General features: G+C 42.1%; 1 protein-coding gene across 1 annotated transcript; it reads right to left on the minus strand.

Annotated features, from left to right (window-relative positions):
* Positions 1 to 5,262: 5,262 nt before the first annotated feature.
* On the minus strand, positions 5,263 to 6,675 carry LOC136499413 (UPF0481 protein At3g47200-like). The gene has a single exon (XM_066495076.1). The coding sequence runs from the start codon at positions 6,673 to 6,675 to the stop codon at positions 5,263 to 5,265; it is 1,413 nt and encodes a 470-aa protein (XP_066351173.1).
* Positions 6,676 to 19,841: the final 13,166 nt, after the last annotated feature.

Here is a 19,841-nt window from a genome sequence, read left to right on the forward strand (position 1 = left end):
GCTCCTACACTGGGAGTACGCAAAGACATGCTTTCCATTAGGATTCCACCAAATAAATGCTTCGAGTTCTTGTTAAATAGCTCTCTTGAAAATTCTATTGCAGAAAGGAGACATCGGCTATGCAAAAGTATGTAAAAAATGGACACAAAGATGTCCAGAATATTGAAAACAATAGGTACAAAGATGCCCATCTGAAAAAAAAGAGAATAAAGATAGACCATCATCTCACAAAAAATATTTCAAGTTTCAACAAGAGAGACATATTTCAAGAAGAATAGTAGAATTAGGATAGCCACCATATTATTATCCACACACATGCATATCTTGATATAAGAGTATGACATTTTTCTCCATGGATTTGAGTTTTGACTCAACAATATATTCAAGCTAAGTATGCTACATCCTTTGCCATACCTAAAGCTCCATATAAGCCTTTTAGAGGTAGGATGAAAAGAAGGCAGTATTCATAATATGCCTTGGTGAGGATTCATACACACTGAGTGATTTGAGAGTACCACAAAAGAAGAAGGTAAGCTATGTTCTGTTTCCAAAAATCTTGTAAAAATCTCCAATTGACTTGACTAAAAGAAGATGGTGATCAGTTTCAAGCTGTTCCATTCTTCAACTGCTAAAAGTTTCATGGTAGACACTTTGAATCCTGCAAAACAAATATGACTGGGAATAGTTTTATGTTGATGTCTTGTCTCAAGGTTATGTCTAAAGTAATCCAACATTTTATCGAGGACGAGTAAAAGCCTAATTGTGGGGGAACTTGTTGACGGTCGTTAACACTCATTATTAACTGTCAATATACCCTACATATATGATTAAAATGGATCACCAACATAGGTATAGTGTTTTAAACTAACGAATTCCATAAGTCTTGGTGAATATTTGCATGCAGGTGAATTTAGCCATTTTACTGGCCAAATTGGGCCATAATGCGTGAAGAAATATTAATGATCCACCGCAAAAGATCGGGGCGAGCTGGTGACAAGTGGGGCCGGTGGCCCCACCCCAAGGCCGGCCAGCCTGTGGGCCTTTCCTGTCAGCCTCCGCCTCGACGTGGACTCTCCACCGCCTCTGAGGATCGATCTCCACCATGTACAAAGGTCGTTGAGTCCTTTATAGTCCACCTCCCCTCTATAGGCCAAGTAGGACCCGATTGCGACGAAAAGAGCATACTCTGTTTGTGCTTTTCCTTAGTAATGTCCCCAGGTGAACAGTAGAACACATAGTTTACTTAAGTTAGAAATAAAAAACTTTAGTAGTTCTCTCTACGCTCCTGTTTATCCTAAGCCTTGTTGCTATCCCTGGTTAAGTTAGACTTAGTTAAACTCAGATGTTTCCCTGAGTTTGATATCATGAAATATTTCCGGTGAAAGGCTACAATTGATATCCGTGCGCTTGAGGATCTTTTCTGCGTGCCCCCACAGGTGTCAACAAGATTTTCTGATGCTGTTACCGGGGAAATGGTTGATGTGTTAACTTCGAACCTAGTTTAACCTTGTATTCTTGTAATAATTTATATGTATTAACTTATGACTTATAACTTATACATAAATGTTATGAAACCCAACTTATATACAAAAGTTATTAAACACAAAGGAACGGATTAACATATAACTTATGCCAAAAACTTGGAAACACAATGAAATGAATTAACTTATAACTTATGTCAAAACTTGAAAACTTAAAAGTTATGAAAACACAACTTATGTACTAAAGTTATGAAACACAACTTGTGTTCAGAAGTTATTCTACAATTTATATAGGTAAGTTATTCTATACAACTTGCCAACGCTACCTAACAAGTTCTGATAAAAACTTGTTCTAATAAGTTCTGTTTTGCAAAATGTTATATTGTAAAAGTTGTGATATATAAGTTGTGATAATAAGTTATACATAAAAGTTATGTGTATGCTCACAAAAAAGAGGAAAGTTATGTGTATAACTTGCTTGTATAACTTAGATATATAACTTGATGAATGACTTAGATGTAAAGTTGGTCGTATAAGTTATATATTCAAGAAAACTTAGATGTACAATATTAGCAGAAATATGAAACTATGTACGAAATAACTTGTATAAAAAATAAAAAGGTAAAATAAAAAAAAAGGAGAAAATAAAAAAGGAGAAAGATAGACGCCCCTACAGTTAATAACATGACGGCGCGTGTCCGACTCGAACGTGCCAGCTCTAGGTAATTGAATCAGGCAAGGAAGAGCCTTAGGCTAGGAAGCCTCCGTATGGCTGGACGCACCCGTGTCGAATTGTTCGCTGAACTAGGAACGAATGAACGCTCGTGGAAATGGAATTTGGTGTACAATCACCGTTAAATGTGGCAAGTTATCAGATTCTCGACATCATTTTGAACGTTTGATTCCTTCTAATGCCAAGTATCATACATCCGTGATGGATCGTATAGGAGAGTGATTAGACTCAGGATCCACCCAATTTTCTTCCAGTCCAGAAAGCAAACATGCCCTTAGAGCTCCCCAGGTTGACGTTAGTATTATATATATTCCGTTCATTCCAAATTATAAGTTATTTTAACTTTTTACTTAATTAGATATGATTTTCATGACTGATCTTCACGACTTTATCCGTATTCCTTGCCTAAATCTTAGCTAGCGTTCGATTCCAAGCTTCACAAGTCATCACATCTAGATGCCCCCTGGTCTTTTTATAATTAAAAGCTGGAAGATGACAGCAAAGCAGTGTGGTTTCTTTTCTAGGATGTTGTCCCCTTAGAAGGGCGATTATTCATCTGTTTACTTATTTTTTGCATCTAATGACCCACCTTCCATTATGATAGAGAATCCATATAACCCTTTAAATTACATCTAAATTATCACTATTGTCATTATTAAAAAAAACTCAAATTTCTCATGAAATCTGCATATAAGTTACTAACGTCTTCTATTACAAAACAAGTGCTTAAATAGCATAAAGTACAGATTATACATGTTTCTACATCACCCACTTCTATTAATATTAATATATTAAAAACTATTTAAATTAAATATAAATGTTGTGCCATCATATAGTTCAAGGACACATCCATGTATGAGCGACAATGTTTCATCAATCATGAAAAATATTTCCTCAATGACTCATATATTAATAATTCTAACAAATTAATTAAGACTATATTGTTAACCATAACATATAATTTATATAAATTATTACTTTAGATAAATCATACATAATAACTAAAATTGGTGTATCTTTATTGATAGTATAACCGTAAGAACTCTATATATGTTTATAATAGAGAAATAAGAGTATTACTACACATATAATTTTTTGATAAGAAAATTAAAATATTTTGAGAAGTGGTGGACGTTAGTGTTGACCAAGATTGGCTATATCTATCCTGTATTTTTAGATTCCATTGGAGTAAGAAGTGATTATAAGGCTTAAATATTAATATTTATTGAGGTTAACATCACTATTCATGGCAGTGCCGCGTAAAACTGAGAGCGGCGATCGAATTTGCTTTGAACAGGCCTAATCACTCCCTCTCTAGGCGTAGCAAGATTCTTTACAGGTTCTCTGTTTGGCGGTTAGAGTAGTTGGACTGGGGCCCACGGTGAACGAGGCAAGCAAACAAAATCTAAGCCCAGCATGTTCGCCTGGGCCACTAGAATCAAACAAGTCTCGTTACAGCTTGGGGACACACCCATACCGTCCATCCAGGAGGTGGTTCATCCTTTAGAACCTATTTTGGTGAAGAATATCATGTATTCTTCCAATCTCCCTCTGTCCCTTAGAAATAATCACCCTGTTTGCTTGAACTTATCGGCCCGACTTATCAGCCATGGTATAGTATTTTTTCTCTCACAACAAAACAACATCAGTTGGCTTATCAGCCGCAGAAACCATCAGCCGAACAACCCGAATATTCCTAAACCTTACGTAGCTTCATTTGATAATGTTTCAGATATATTCAAACTTCAGAGTACCATGGATTGGCGATGGTGGTGAAGCGCATGTCAATAGAGGTTTTCGTGTGCAATTCAGTCAAGTGTTAGGTTCCCGTGTGTAATACTAGTGTAGAATTCACGGTGATGGCACTTTGCCAGCGATGCGATCGCCAGCTCCTGCGTTACCATGCCGTCGCACGTGCGCTAGGAGATTATGGTGTCGACACAGACGGTGTTGACACCCCAAAATTCCAAAGTGCATAATGGACTTCGCCGTCATGTTTCTGTCAACGAGACGGTCAGAAAGCATGTTTGGATCATCATATTTGGAGCTCGGACGAAGAAAACAACTTTTCAAGGGTTGACCTAGCCGAAACCAGCCAAACCGGTTTTCTCAACTTTCTCGAATGCAAGAATGGATTGCACCATTTCATTCCTCTTGTTGAGTTGATCGAAAAACATATATAGATCGCCACGTTTGGAGTCCGGATTAATTAATTATAATTTTTAGAAGGTTTTTGCGCTGAACACGCAGTACTACCGGCCAGGACGGTTTTGACGGGCCAGTTCGGATCTAATTCACGTTTTGACATGCAGTAGAAGAATGGCCACTTAACTTTCTCATATGCTTTTTCAAAATCTATTTTAAGATGACCCCATTGCATTTTTTACGGTGCAATTTGTGTATGGTTTCATACAAATTAACCACACCCTCTAGGATGTAATGTCCTCGCATGAAAACTGTTTGTGTCATATTAAGGGGGTATTTGGATCTAGGGGCTAAAGTTTAGTCCGTGTCACAGGAGCTAAACATGAGCTAATTTAAAAACCAATTGCATAGGAGTAGACTAATTAACGAGATAAATCTATTAAACCTAATTAATCCATCATTAGCAAATGTTTACTGTAGCACCATATTGTCAAATCGTGGACTAATTAGACTTAATAGATTCGTTTCGCAAATTAGCCTCATCTGTGTAATTAGTTTTGTAATTAGCCTATGTTTAATACTCCTAATTGGTATTCTAAAATTCGAGGTGACTGGACTAAATTTTAGTCCGAGGGAAACAAACACCCCTTAATAATAATATGATCTGCCACCAAATTAATTCTACACGTGACCATCTTAGTGAAAATTTTGAAGCTGACATTGAGTAAGTATATTGGTCTATATTGTTGGATCCGGTTTGTTTCTTGGATCTTCGGAACGAGAGTTATGACCCTAAAGTTAAGGCTAAAAGGTGATAAATTTCCGGCATGAATGTTTCAAAACATGCTCATGAAGTCTTTTGATGACATCCCAAAGCTATGAGTACCACCTTGTACAATTAAGTTACTGTTTTTTGTTGGAGAGCATAGTTTTGAAGATTCCAACGAGCACGCCGACGATGGAGAAGAGGGTGGCGATGGTCATGGCCTTGTAGCCGTTGTAGAGGTGGCGATGGATGAAGATGAGCACCGAGCAGCGCCGCCTGTAGGAGTAGATGGCTTCCAAGATGGAGAAGTAGCGGTCGCCGAAGCGCAGGTGCTGGGCGAGCCCCTTGAAGAAGTGCAGCGCCTGCTTGTCGCTGAAGGTGCTGTACAGCAGCTTCTTGGCTCGCAGCTTCTGCACGTCCTCTTCCCTGTCCATGAGCATCGCCAGCACGGACAGGTACGAGCTCACGGTGTAGCCGTCGGACTCCCTGCTCGCGCCCGAGGTGCTCGCCTCCAGCGCCGCGATGTTCACCAGCCAGCACGCGGTGATGTCGTTCAGGAACACCGGCGACAGGGACAGCTTGCCGAACAGGCGGCGCCGGTACTGGAAGCTCATGTCCCCGAACCATGCCTTGGTGCTCGGTGTCAGCTTGACGCCGATCTCCGCGAGCTCCGCGGCGCTACTGGACTTGAGTGACGACACGATGCCCCTGTAGTTCTTCACGTTCGCGGGCATGCTGCCGATCTGAGTGTACCAGAGCAGGCCAAGGAGATGCGGCGGCGTGTAGTCGTCGGCATCGCTGCCAGTGTTGACCCCGCGGTCCCGTTGGCCAGCAGGGCCTCTTTCGTCGGGCATCGGGGTGGATCCGCAATGCATCCAGCACCGGACTTTCTCCTTCCCCTTTCCAGGTTGAAACTTCTCCTGCATTCCGCTGACAAACCTTCGCACATCGACGTTCATGAACTCCGTGAGCACCACCAGCACCAGCCAGGGGATCTGGTTCTCGAGCAGGAAGATGTCCCTCTGGATGCTGGGCCCCGTGGAGAGCGTCATCCGGTTCTGCAGCACGGGCTCGTCCCCGCCGCCGACCATGTACTGCAGCAGGAAGCAGCCGTCGAGGAACATCATGGTCGCCAAGTCGGCGTCGCTGAGGCCCGCCAGCGACGGGTCATCAGCGTCGTAGCAGCCGCGGGCGTCGCTGACGACGGACAAGATCTTCTCGTAGACCTCCATGGACGTGGAGCGACCCGAGTGTTTGTAAAGGTGGTAGGCTGCAGCGAGCTTGACCTCCTCCATCTTCTGCAGGTGCGGCAAGCCATGGTGGTACGGCCCAATGGCCACCACGCTCGGCACGATGTAGCGGTCGCTGTCGCCGCCGATCCCGTGGAGGCCGCGGGGGAATCGGTGGATCTTGGTGTCCACCTTGGAGAATTGAGCCTTGAGTCTCTCGTTCGCCGTCGCCGTCCTCTCGTCAATGGCGAGTACTATCTCATGGGTTGGGCCATCACGGATGAGGATTGTTTTTGTGCCTGCGTTGCTACTGGCGTCCATGGCGCCAAACACCGCTCTGGTAGTAGTCATTTTCAAAGTTTCACATGTCATGTTCGTAGAGCTTCAGCTTATATATATGGTTCTTCACTCATCAGAATCATGATTGGCAAATAAAACTGATCGATCCTTTATCCAGAAAGATCGATCCCTTGCTCAAACCGTTTCCAACATCTAGTTCCAAGCTTCATGTTAACGCGCGTCGCATCTACATGCCCCAGTAGTCTTTGTTTAAGCTTCATGATCGGCAAAACATAGAAATGAATTTATTGAACATGCAATTGTCAGATCAATCCTGATTCAGATGTCAGATGATTAATCGCCTTTCTAGGAAAAAAAAAAACCTGCTGAAGAAGAAACAAAACTACCTTTTGTCATCTTCCAGCCATAACAAAAAGACCAGAGCCTAGAATGAAAGCTTGGAATCAAATGCTATCAAAGATTGGGCAAGGAATAAGGATAAAGTCATAAAGATCAGTTTTGTTGGTCAAGTTTAATTTATAATAATAAAGGGTATAGGCCTGGTCCACAGATGGTCTTTTGCAGAGGAATCAAACTCACTTTATCCTTGGAGTGAACTGCAATTCTAGTCATGCATATGCTTGTATAACCAGCTCTAAAATATCAAGAAAAATCAAACTAGATTATGGCCTTCTCAATTTTTAAGGAAAATTGGTCTATTAACACACGTGCACCTATATGGGATCGCTGTATATTTTATTTATAAGTTAATGTATAATAGACAACATTAAATTACTACTGCTTCGCCGGACAAATTAAACGTACATGTATTACCTACATTTATTTTGTATACTAGCCCATCAACTCGTACTCTCCCTGATATATTCTAGAATCTTATGTTGCATAAGTATTAAAAGTTTTATGGATAAATTTAGTATGCGCAGCTAATCAAAATGATTATCTTTACTCTCTCGTTATTCTTTTCGTAACATAATATCCATTTAGATAGTATATAATCTCTATCTTGCTGTGACAAATGTACCAGTTACTCCATATATGTTTGCATAATTTGCAATTCACCTTTACGGGGGTTTAATTTGTATTTAGTTGAAACCTTAGCTTAAGTTCAAACACTAGTGCTTATGTATCTTTTATTCAAATTTTTTGCTTTTTACATTTTATCAATAATAAATTATAGGTTTATAAACTCCACCTACTCTTAGTTACTAAAATAGTATAACCAGTCATTATAGTTTGCACCATAGCACTCAAGACATTCATCCTCTATGAAAAGAATTATATATATATATATATATATATATATATATATATATATATATATAGGGAAAATGGTGTTCTTGCCCCTTACACAGATGTGCAATTATGATTTTGCCCTCGTTTTTACAACTTTGTGATTTTGCCCTTAACTGTTCACAAGTCAACGCGAATTTGCCCCTGGTCAACGCGAATTTGCCCCTGTTTTTACCGTTGACCAGGGGCAAAATCGCGTTGACTTGTGAACAGTTAAGGGCAAAATCACAAAGTTAGAAAAACGAGGGCAAAATCACAATTTCACAACAAAGTAGGGGCAAGAACACAAGAGCCCTATATATATATATATATATATATATATATATATATATATATATATATATATATATATATATATATATATATATATATATATATATATATATATATATATATATCTGTGTGTGTGTGTGTGTGTGTAGTAGTAGTAGTATGTTTTAACAAAAGCTAGAGTGCTTAAATTAAACTACAATTATTGGTATATATGCTAAAATGTATAAACTTATCTAAAGTAACAACTAAAAAATGTCGCATAGAGTTTTAATATAATTGAGCTTGAACTTCGATTGCTACATGCTAGTAACAAGGTCAGGAATGTGTATATGTTACAAAAAGACTAGTGCAGCATGTAGATGCGACGGGTTAACATGAAGCTTGGAACATATGTTGGCAACAATTTGAGCAAGGGATCTGGGTAAAAGATCAAACTTTCCAAAGTATAACTGAGAACCAAGCGCACCCCAAAGCATATATATATTCTCTGCAATATAATACAGTGTGTGCAAGCATTGAAAAATTATACCCAAATATAAGGGATTCTAGGGACAAAACAGTTTTGCATTAAATAGTTACATAAATTTGATAGGTATTATATTGTTACTTGTCATCTATCAACCAATTACCATTAATTATATATTGATGATAGCATCTGATTATGAAATAAAGTGAGAGTACATGTGTTTGTCCTAAAATCTTTAGAATACATTATATTACAGGACGAAGGGAGTAAGCTCTACGTGTATGACACCATGAAATGACCATTACCACTATATTTCACTCCTGGTCGGAACACTATTATTAGCATATACGGGAGAATGGCAAACCTTGAGGTTGAGAAAATTCCTTTTTTGCTACCAAAGACGAGCATACATATATAGGTGCACATACACCCGTCACTACTGGAAACAGCAACATTGCCGAGGGCAAAAGACTTTGCCGAGGGCCTGATTTCGGGCACTCGGCAAATCCTTTCTTTGCCGAGGGCCGCCCTCGGCGAAGCTTAGCCCTCGGCAACGGCTCGTTCGCCGAGGGCCGGACCCTCGGCAATCAACGACCCACGGTAAAGGCCCACCTTTGCCGAGGGTCGGGCCCTCGGCACAGTACCGCCTCTCGGCGACCTCGGCCGAGCGTGACGGCGGCACCGGCCGTCAGCCTTTGCCGAGGGCTCGGCGTTAGGCCCTCGGCAAAGAATTTGGAAATAAAAAAATAAAACTCTTTGCCGAGGGCCCGTTGTACAGGCCCTCGGCAAATATTTTGAACGGGATGGCGCCGGCGGAAATAAAAAGAAAACATCTTTGCCGAGGGCCTTGGATGTTGGCCCTCGGCAAAGAAATTAAATAAAAAAAATAAAAAAATCTTTGCCGAGGGCTCTGGATCTAGGCCCTCGGCAAAGAGGGGACCCCATATAAAAAAGGGAACGGCCGGGCGGGCGGCCTTATCCCAAGCCGCGCCCGCCCGAGCCGCCACTCGCCTGCCGCCGCCGCCGCTGGTCAGCCGCCGCCGCCGCCGCGCACGCCACCGCGCGCTCGGCCGCCGCCGCGCAGGCCGCCGCCGCGCACGCCACGGCGCGCTCGGCCGCCGCGCGGACGCCGCCGCCGCGCAGGCCGCCGCCGCCGCTCCCCCGTCGCCCCCCGTTTCCTCCTCTCCTGTCAGTCTTGACCTGAAGGTTCGGTGCCGTTATCATTTCATTCAGTGGTAGACCATGATGTTTACGGTTAATCCACCACAATGTCAGTCTTTCGAAAATACTTACAGGATATAACGGTTGTGCATCAGTATGTATATCTATACAAGTACGTGTCTATGTTTGTATCATGTTTTGAAATTATAAAAAAAAACTGCACCTTAATTAGTTGTAACAGTACAACTCTATATATATGCATGATTAATCTAGCTAACCGTTACAAGTAGGTGTTTGATTATTGGCATGATAATTAACGAAATGAAAGTACGCTGATGAACACATTGCACATGTGGCCAGTCTTGCATGCCAGGCAGCCCCGGAACCGTGCATGTGATGTGAGCCCTCTGCTCCGAGCTAGCTAGCAGGTCGCCCCCTTGCAATGATTCCACCGTTAGGGCTACTGACAGTTAGTCGTCGTGGACCCACCACTGACTAATCAGCATACATGCACAAAGCTACCAGTCACTACTACAAAAAGCATTTTTAGGGGCGGCTGGTAACCCTTTGTAGGGGCGGTTTGGCCAGCCGCCCCTACCGAACCGTCTCTACAAATCATGCATTTGTAGGGGCGGTTCCCAGGCCACCCCTACAAATAGATTTGTAGGGGCGGTTGGTTATTGAGCCGCCCCTAAAAATAGATTTGTAGGGGCGGCTGGTATTACGAACCGCCCCTACAAATCTATTTGTAGGGGCGGCTGTAGTGCCAGCCGCCTCTATAATACCTGTTTGTAGGGGCGGTTCAATCTAGAACCGCCCCTACAGTACATTTTCCCGCCAAAAAAAATTCAAATTTACAATTCAAATTCGACCAGAACTGTTTGTTTCTGCGTATTCCATCCAGCATCCGCATTGCCGAACGGCCCGCGACCAACGTTCCAAACCGCGTTCGCGTTGCCGAACGCCACGCGACCAACGTTCCGAACGCGACTATATAAAGTACAATTACAAGTCCAATTCGTAATGATATATATATACAATCCATCATTAAATATACAAATTTCATACACATTGTTATCAACGTCCTAGAGCTAGCCTTTCAGTCTCACGAAGGTGTTGGTACTGAGGATTTGTACCTAAGTCAGACTCTCGATCATGGTAGGCGCCTCTGACGTGTACAATCTGGTCCAATATGAAGTTGCAAAGGTCGCCGACGAGCTCTAAGAGTTGGTCATCCTTGTATGGGTCTCTTTTCATTCCTTTCTCTTCTCTCCACTACAAGAAAACAAGTTTCAGTTTAGTATTTCATACCATTTATAAAGTTTTTATACTACGGGTGAAGAGGTTCAAACTTACCCTTAAGGGGTGTCTCCTGTAGGCACCGGTGTTACTCATCATAGAACATATATAGTATCCACAATGTACACTCCCAGGCCTCTGCTTGGGGCACTGTGTGTTTTGCATATGAAAATATTAGGTAATGCTTTTGACAGCCATGTAACGGAGTACTGAAGAAGTAAGTTACACTTACCGCACATAGTGTTTTTATAGCCAGCTTTTCCTTCCTCGCTGGATCATGCCTTCCGTGATGATGCGAGACATAGAACCTAAATGCCCTGTTCGAATTATTTTAGCAAATACAACTTGTTAGTATGCATAAGTGAACGTTACAAGTATGTATACAGACATATAAGCTAATGAGGATTGTCGATATGTATACGTCTTGAGAATCGATATGAAGTATTTGTATGTCGCCGGGTCCTTATCTATTGAATCAAAGACCCATGCCATGCTCTTCCCGACATCGACGGCTATACAAATCCAGTGGTTGCTGCATGGATTTAATCATAGAACTAGATAAGCTCTTTTACATCGAATAAAATATATCGAACATAGCTTTAAGTTATAGTTGAACTTACTCGAAGTTGTATGGTAGCCATATAGTAGAGTGTTGTTGGAGATTTTTGAAAGCCAGAGCAATGTATGCCGCAACCTTAAGGGACTCTTCCCTTAGCTTCGCACTACGGATGCGCTCTTTCTCCCGAAGAGTCTTTGCAGCTGCTAGCTCTTTGGCATCCAGTGTCCACCGTTTAGGGTAATTAAAATTTGTTTGGGCTATAGCTTGAGGGTCTACATACCCAGCTTTCACACTTGGCATTTGTTTGACAATGTGCACTTGCATTCTACAAATCACGGCGTGGGTTAGTTACAACAAAATTCAAAGATTACATTCATATCATATCGGAAGGACAAGGACTTACAGGCACCACGTGCGAATTAGATTCATCTCCATTTCTCCCAGGTGAAAGCATATGTGCATGTCATTGAAGTCAAAGACAATTTTCCCGGCTGGGCTTCCAAATGTGCCGGTGGGAAAGCATGCTTGTATGATATCTATGCTCGTTGGGAGAACACGCAAGTACCAATCATGAAACCTTCTCATTCCAAGTGGTAGGCGCTGGATGTCCCGGTTTGGTAGGAAGGGCTTGCCTCTTTCATATTTTTTCGGGCAATCCTTTGACCATTCGATGGCATCAACATTTGGATACTGCTTTGCAATTTGGTGAAGTTTGCTACTGACGGCCTCCTCAGAACCCCGTGATGGGACATTTTTAACTTGGTTTTCAGGCTTGAACTGATCATGGGAATACCACTTGGACACCGACGAGACGTCTTTGATCAGAACATAAACTGGCCTTATGTGGATTGGAATCTTCTTTCGGAGTTCCCATTCAGGCACGTCCTCATCTTCTTGTGCATCACCTTCTTCAGGAGGCACTCGTTGTTCATGTATCGGTTGTGCTTGTTGACAAGACTGTGGCATCTCATGATGCACTTGCCCGGTACGAGCTGGAGAAGGTTGTGGCATCTCATCAGGCACATGCTCGATAGGAGGCGGGGAAGAATGTGGCATCTCAGGAATGTGGGGGTCACGAGACGGTGAAAATATCTCCCCGGCCTCAACAACTCGCTCCAAATTTGGGAGAGGGGGAGGCGGCGAAGAAGCAGTCAATATAATGTCCCGTTTGTGCCAGAGGATGAACTGCCCCATAACGTCTCTGAGTAACACCAGCCCCTCGGGAGTTGCGTAGTCTATCCTCCACTGCATGAACTCGGGCTTCACTGTATGCACCTCGACCCTAGTGTAGTCCGGCGGTATGTTATTATTGTGGTGTAAGCCACCGGGAGGATGTGCAACACCCGTTGCCACCTCCATCATAGTGTTCTACCGGCCGCTGAGAAACACCAAGGTGCAACTAGTAGGTTCCCGTATGAGATCGACTGAGGTTGTGGCTGCAGTGGAACCTTGGCTGCTAGGAACTTTCGGAGGGCTGCCAACTAATGCCAGTTCTCCCGGTGGCGTCACTAATATACGTGGCTCCATAGACATTCCTTGCTCCTCCAGTGCCTTCGCAACTAGAGCCTTCACTTGGAGCTCAAGACTAGTCTCCAGGTCTCGGCCATGTTTCTTGTACATGTGCTTGTCCTCTTCGAATCCTTGCTTCCAAGTCATCCTTTTCCCTAGCCCCCTGGTGCGGCCTGTGTGCTCCTTGTTTCCCAAGCCAAGGCTAAGCTCGTCCCTCTCTCTGGAAGGATTGAATGAGCCCTTCTCTTTGTCTTCAGCATATTTCAGTATCCTTGATACCGCCTCTTGGGTCTCCGGCTTATCAAACTTAAGATTACTGCCGGATGGTTCTGTACTCCTCGCATATATCCAGTTCCTTGAGCGTACCTTCAACTTCGTCACATCGATATTCCCAGCAGTTGCGGCCTCTTCATCCATCTTTCTAAACTGCTCTTCCTTGGCATAGTAGCCACCGGGGCCTAGATGATGGTGGTGTTTGTTCCTCTTCGCTAGCTCGGTGTTACGAGCACTGAGCTCCAATGCCTCCGCTGAAGTCTTCTGAGCCACGAGCTCCTCCCATTGACTAGAAGTTATTTTGCCGAACTCGTTGAAGGGAGTTAACCCCTTTTGGATATACTTCGTGTTAAGCTCCGACCTCCAACGTCGCAATGACTCTCCCATCATCCTGATAGCATTTTTTTTACCAATTCGTGCTTACCCTCTGGAAATCTAAAATTGACCTTCAGCTGCCTATCCCATAGTGCATTCTTTATGTTCTCTGGTACCTCTTTCCAGTTAGGGATTGCTGGGTTCAATTTATCTCTTACTAGGGCCCCGATCGCATTACGGAATCGTCCTCTTAATTCCTTCGGCTCAAGGATCTCCCCTGCTGGCCCAACCTCCGTTATCACATAGCAAGCCTTATCTGGATATAGATTTCCTTTTCTATCCCCTCGTTTCCTCTTAGGCTTGGTAGTCGTGGTTGTGTCTTGAGTTTGTGGAGCAGAGGCATCGTGATCCGTCTCTGTGGTTGTTGCCTCTGCTCTCCTTTCCTCTACTCCGTCTTGTCCAGCGAGATGTCGCGGACGTCGACGTCGTCTTTTCTGAGTTTCAGGAGGGACCTGTATATAGGACAGGTCAAAGTGTTAGCAGAGGTAACACAGCCAAAGCTTTAGCAAAATTTACAAGCTAAGGCTTCTTCCCTACCTCCTCGTTCGGGTCAAAATCCTTGTCCAAATCTTCCTCCGTTGGCCTCCTTCTTGCTTCAGGTGGGAAAGGATCCTCGGGACTTTCATATCCCTCTTCTGACTCATCATCCTCTTCTTCTTCGCCTTCAGCAGCCTCTCCTTCAGGGCCTTCCTCCTCGTCACACTCCTCCTGAGTAAGCATCACTTCTAGATCTTTTTCTACCTCGTTATCGAACTGTTCCTGAGTAAGCTGGTCCTCTAGTGCTTGCTCCTCAAGGGTTGGCTGCTCATCATGCTTGGGGCATCGAGCTGCACAGTCTGTTGTCCGCGACATTATTTCGCGCTTTGTTCTAAAAGATGCAAGAAAGTGTGCTTTAGGTACGCGAGAAGGTATAAGAAATCAAAAAGGTCTATAAACCAAAGTAGTCCTATAAAACAACAATATAAAAAAAACGAGAAGTAGCAGTGGTAGAGGCCTCAGAAACATGTCAATCATCATCTGATCTTGAACTTGGAGCATCAAGGCATCATAACAGAGAAGAGAGGAGAAGGTAATGTAGGGGCGGCTGCTAATGATGCCAAGTTCCTCACAAGTTCTTGATCATCAGCTCATATTCCATATAATGTATGGACTTGGACAATTTCATCATCGGCAAAACAAAGGAGAGGAGAGGAGAGGGGAGATTTGGCAAAAAAAAAGCAACTGCTGCTTAACAAACATAGAGAGGAAAAGGTATAAAAAAAGCAGCTGCTGCTTCCCAAACATAGAGGATAGGAAAGGTGGCAAAAATAGAGGAGAGGGGAGATTTGGCAAAAAAAAAAAGCAGGTGTTGCTTCCCAAAAAAAGCAACAACTGCCAGACAGAAGTAGAAGTAGTAAACAGTAGTAGTAGGGAAGTCGTAGAGTAGTAGTAGAAGTAGCAAAAGCTGCTTAGGAGAGAAGAGTAGAGTGGAGTAGAGGAGAGGAGAGGAGTAGAGTGCAGTAGAGGAGAGTAGTAGTAGAAGAGGAGTGGTAGAGTAGTAGGAGAAGAGCAGGAGTAGTAGTAGGAGTAGCAAGTAGTAGTAATAGGAGTTGTAGGAGACCAACCAGCAGCCACTAGTAGTAAGAGTTGATAGAAGACAGAAGATAATAAGTAGCAATAGTAGTAAGTAGAGAGAGGAGTAGTAGGAGTAGCAAGTAGTAGTAGGAGCAGCTGGCCAGCAGCCACCAAGTAGTAGTAATAAGAGTTGTAGGAGACCAACCAGCAGCCAGCAGCCAGCAGCCACTGGTACATGGGCAAATCAATGATTTCGCTCATGCTAACCACATTTCTAATACTCAAAATCACCAAACAGGAAACCAAGACATCATGATAAAACAAAGAAAACGTAATACTACGTTTTTGCTGAAATTGATGCCACTTGCACCTAATAATAGTAGACAAATAGGATGCAAGCTGCAGACAAATAGATTGCAGGTCGGATGAAGAATAGGATGTAGTAGCTGCAACATCCAAATATTATATGAAATAGAGATAACTGGTAAGTGCATAGGCAAAAAAGTCATGAAATATAAATAACTGGTAATATTATATGAAATAAAAAGTTTCTAGCAGATCCTAAACAAGGTCACAACAGAAATTAGCATTTTAGTTTTCACCCATATAGAGCTACAGTTAGTTTTCACCCATATAAAATTAGAGTAGAGTGGAGTAGAGGAGAGGAGAGGAGTAGAGTGCAGTAGAGGAGAGTAGTAGTAGAAGAGGAGTGGTAGAGTAGTAGGAGAAGAGCAGGAGTAGTAGTAGGAGTAGCAAGTAGTAGTAATAGGAGTTGTAGGAGACCAACCAGCAGCCACTAGTAGTAAGAGTTGATAGAAGACAGAAGATAATAGGTAGCAATAGTAGTAAGTAGAGAGAGGAGTAGTAGGAGTAGCAAGTAGTAGTAGGAGCAGCTGGCCAGCAGCCACCAAGTAGTAGTAATAAGAGTTGTAGGAGACCAACCAGCAGCCAGCAGCCAGCAGCCACTGGTACATGGGCAAATCAATGATTTCGCTCATGCTAACCACATTTCTATGTGGCAGCAATCCTACATTTAGCTCGATTCTATGTGGCAGCAATCCTTACGCCTAAAAGTAGAAAAAGGATGCCACTTGCTATTTTGATGAAAGGAAGAGTATTCCAACACCTAAACTGAGCACCTCCACCCTAAACTGAGTATTCCATCCTTGCAGCCAAATCAAATTGTTGTGAAACAAATTGAGAGCAAAGCACATGAGATAAGGTACCATCGATCAGTTCCTGCTAAAACAATTCGTATTCTAAACACATTTCTAACCCAATCACCACTATAGCAAGAGGATGCCACTTGCTATTTCACAGAAAGGAAGCGTGTTCTAACAGCTAAAATGAGAACCTCCCAATCTCAGCTCTCATATTCAAAATCATGAAATCGACTTCTAAAATTGGTTGAATCTGTTGGAATACTTTGATTTCCTACTGTTTCAAGGGAGTGATTAAATATCTAGGCTGCAGTCAGCCCCATGGGGGCAAACAGTCAAACCACACTGGAAACATATAACTTTCAGAAATAAAGCATGAAAATTGATAAATTTTGATTCCAAGTAGATATAGTTTCAGAGAGTTTACTATAGAAAAAAACATATTTCAGTTCAATTGGTTGCCTGGGTAAAAACAAAAGTAGGTGTGAAGAAAAAACAAAAGTGGTGTGAAGAAAATTGTATGTGCACCTAGAAGTAAATCAGCCAAGTCATATAAAAAGTCTATCTATCTATATGAATGGTAAAGTACCTATATGAGCGTCGGTGGCTCATTTGCACGCGGACGCGTGGTCTATGACTTTTTGCAGAATCAAAATCAGCAGAGCTCTCGACCAACGACCAACAGCAAGATAAATAAAACCCTAGATAGAACCAACACACAATTCGTCTAAATGCATCTCCCAGCAAAGGATTCAAGCTATTCGTCTAAATGCATTTTAGTTTCTAGCAGATCCTAAAGAAGGAGCGTACCGGCACAGGTGTTCAGAAGACGACGGTGAGCCGGAGTGGCGGGTGATGAGGTCGTCGAAGGGGTCCTGACGGCCGGTGGCCTGGCGAGTTGAAGCGGTCGAAGGTCCAGAAGCCGTAGGGGCGCGGCCGCGCTCACCCACCGCCGAGGAGCTCGCCTGTCGTCGGCGTGCGGGGGTAGGACGTCGGGGGCCGGGCGCGGGGCGCCGGGAGCCTGCGTCGTCGGCGCGCGGGGGCGGGCTCCAGGGGCCGGGGGCGGGACGCCGAGCGCCGAGGGCTGGTGTGGGCGGGCGCGGGACCGGCGGCGGGGCTGGCAGCGTGGGCAGCGGTGGAAACCCTAGCAGCCTGACGGCGTCGGAGGGAGAAGACAGCGCCCAGACGATGACTCCCGTGCGCTACCCTCCAATTTATACTAGGTATCATTTGTAGGGGCGGTTCCTGATCCAGCCGCCCCTACAAATAGATTTTTAGGGGCGGTTCCTGATCCAACCGCCCCTACAAATATTTTTTTAAATTATAAATTCTATATTTTTATATCATAAAAACACAATTATAAATTCTACATTTTGTTCAAACTTTCTCAAATGAAAAAATGGACTATATAAGGATTGTAGATCTTGATGAGATGAACAACCTTGTTATTCAGAGTTTTTCGATCTGAGGTCATTTAGTGTCTCATTTGAGCAAGTTTGACCAAGTCAAATTTGGTCAAATAAAAAAACAACACTTTGACTCTAGTATTATGAACTCTAAATAACTTCAAATTGAAAAGTTTTGAATACCAAGTTTGATCATCTCAGCAAGATCTACAATTGTTGTTTTGGTCAACTTTCCATTTGAGAAAGTTTGGACGGTTCAAATTTGTGATTTTTAAATTTCGATGCCTACAAACTAGTTTTCAGAAACCTAGGTTATCTCAAATTGAAAAGTTTTGAATACCAAGTTTGTTCATCTCATCAAGATATACAATCCTTATATAGTACATTTTTTCATTTGAGAAAGTTTGAACAAAATGTAGATCAAATTTGACAAGTGTGTGACATAGTTTCAGACAGTCTATATGAGATTCAAGAATTTGTGACTAGTGTTTGATAAAACTTTCTCAAATGGGAAAATAAGCTATGTAAGGATTGTAGATCTCGATGAGATGAACAACCTTGTTATTCAGAGTTTTTCCATCTGAGGTCATTTAGTGTCTCATTTGAGCAAGTTTGACCAAGTCAAATTTGGTCAAATGAAAAAACGACACTTTGACTCTAGTATTATGAACTCTAAATAACTTCAAATTGAAAAGTTTTGAATACCAAGTTTGATCATCTCAGCAAGATCTACAATTGTTGTTTTGGTCAACTTTCCATTTGAGAAAGTTTGGACGGTTCAAATTTGTGATTTTTAAATTTCGACGCCTACAAACTAGTTTTCGGAACCCTAGGTTATCTCAAATTGAAAAGTTTTGAATACCAAGTTTGTTCATCTCATCAAGATATACAATCCTTATATAGTACATTTTTTCATTTGAGAAAGTTTGAACAAAATGTAGATCAAATTTGACAAGTGTGTGACATAGTTTCAGACAGTCTATATGAGATTCAAGAATTTGTGACTAGTGTTTGATAAAACTTTCTCAAATGGGAAAATAAGCTATGTAAGGATTGTAGATCTCGATGAGATGAACAACCTTGTTATTCAGAGTTTTTCCATCTGAGGTCATTTAGTGTCTCATTTGAGCAAGTTTGACCAAGTCAAATTTGGTCAAATGAAAAAACAATACTTTGACTCTAGTATTATGAACTCTAAATAACTTCAAATTGAAAAGTTTTGAATACCAAGTTTGATCATCTCAGCAAGATCTACAATTGTTGTTTTGGTCAACTTTCCATTTGAGAAAGTTTGGACGGTTCAAATTTGTGATTTTTAAATTTCGACGCCTACAAACTAGTTTTTGGAACCCTAGGTTATCTCAAATTGAAAAGTTTTGAATACCAAGTTTGTTCATCTCATCAAGATATACAATCCTTATATAGTACATTTTTTTATTTGAGAAAGTTTGAACAAAATGTAGATCAAATTTGACAAGTGTGTGACATAGTTTCAGACAGTCTATATGAGATTCAAGAATTTGTGACTAGTGTTTGATAAAACTTTCTCAAATGGGAAAATAAGCTATGTAAGGATTGTAGATCTCGATGAGATGAACAACCTTGTTATTCAGAGTTTTTCTATCTGAGGTCATTTAGTGTTTCATTTGAGCAAGTTTGACCAAGTCAAATTTGGTCAAATGAAAAAACAACACTTTGACTCTAGTATTATGAACTCTAAATAACTTCAAATTGAAAAGTTTTGAATACCAAGTTTGATCATCTCAGCAAGATCTACAATTGTTGTTTTGGTCAACTTTCCATTTGAGAAAGTTTGGACGGTTCAAATTTGTGATTTTTAAATTTCGACGCCTACAAACTAG

The sequence above is a fragment of the Miscanthus floridulus genome, chromosome 13 (assembly GCF_019320115.1).
Source record: "Miscanthus floridulus cultivar M001 chromosome 13, ASM1932011v1, whole genome shotgun sequence".
In the NCBI taxonomy this organism is placed as follows: Eukaryota; Viridiplantae; Streptophyta; class Magnoliopsida; order Poales; family Poaceae; genus Miscanthus; species Miscanthus floridulus.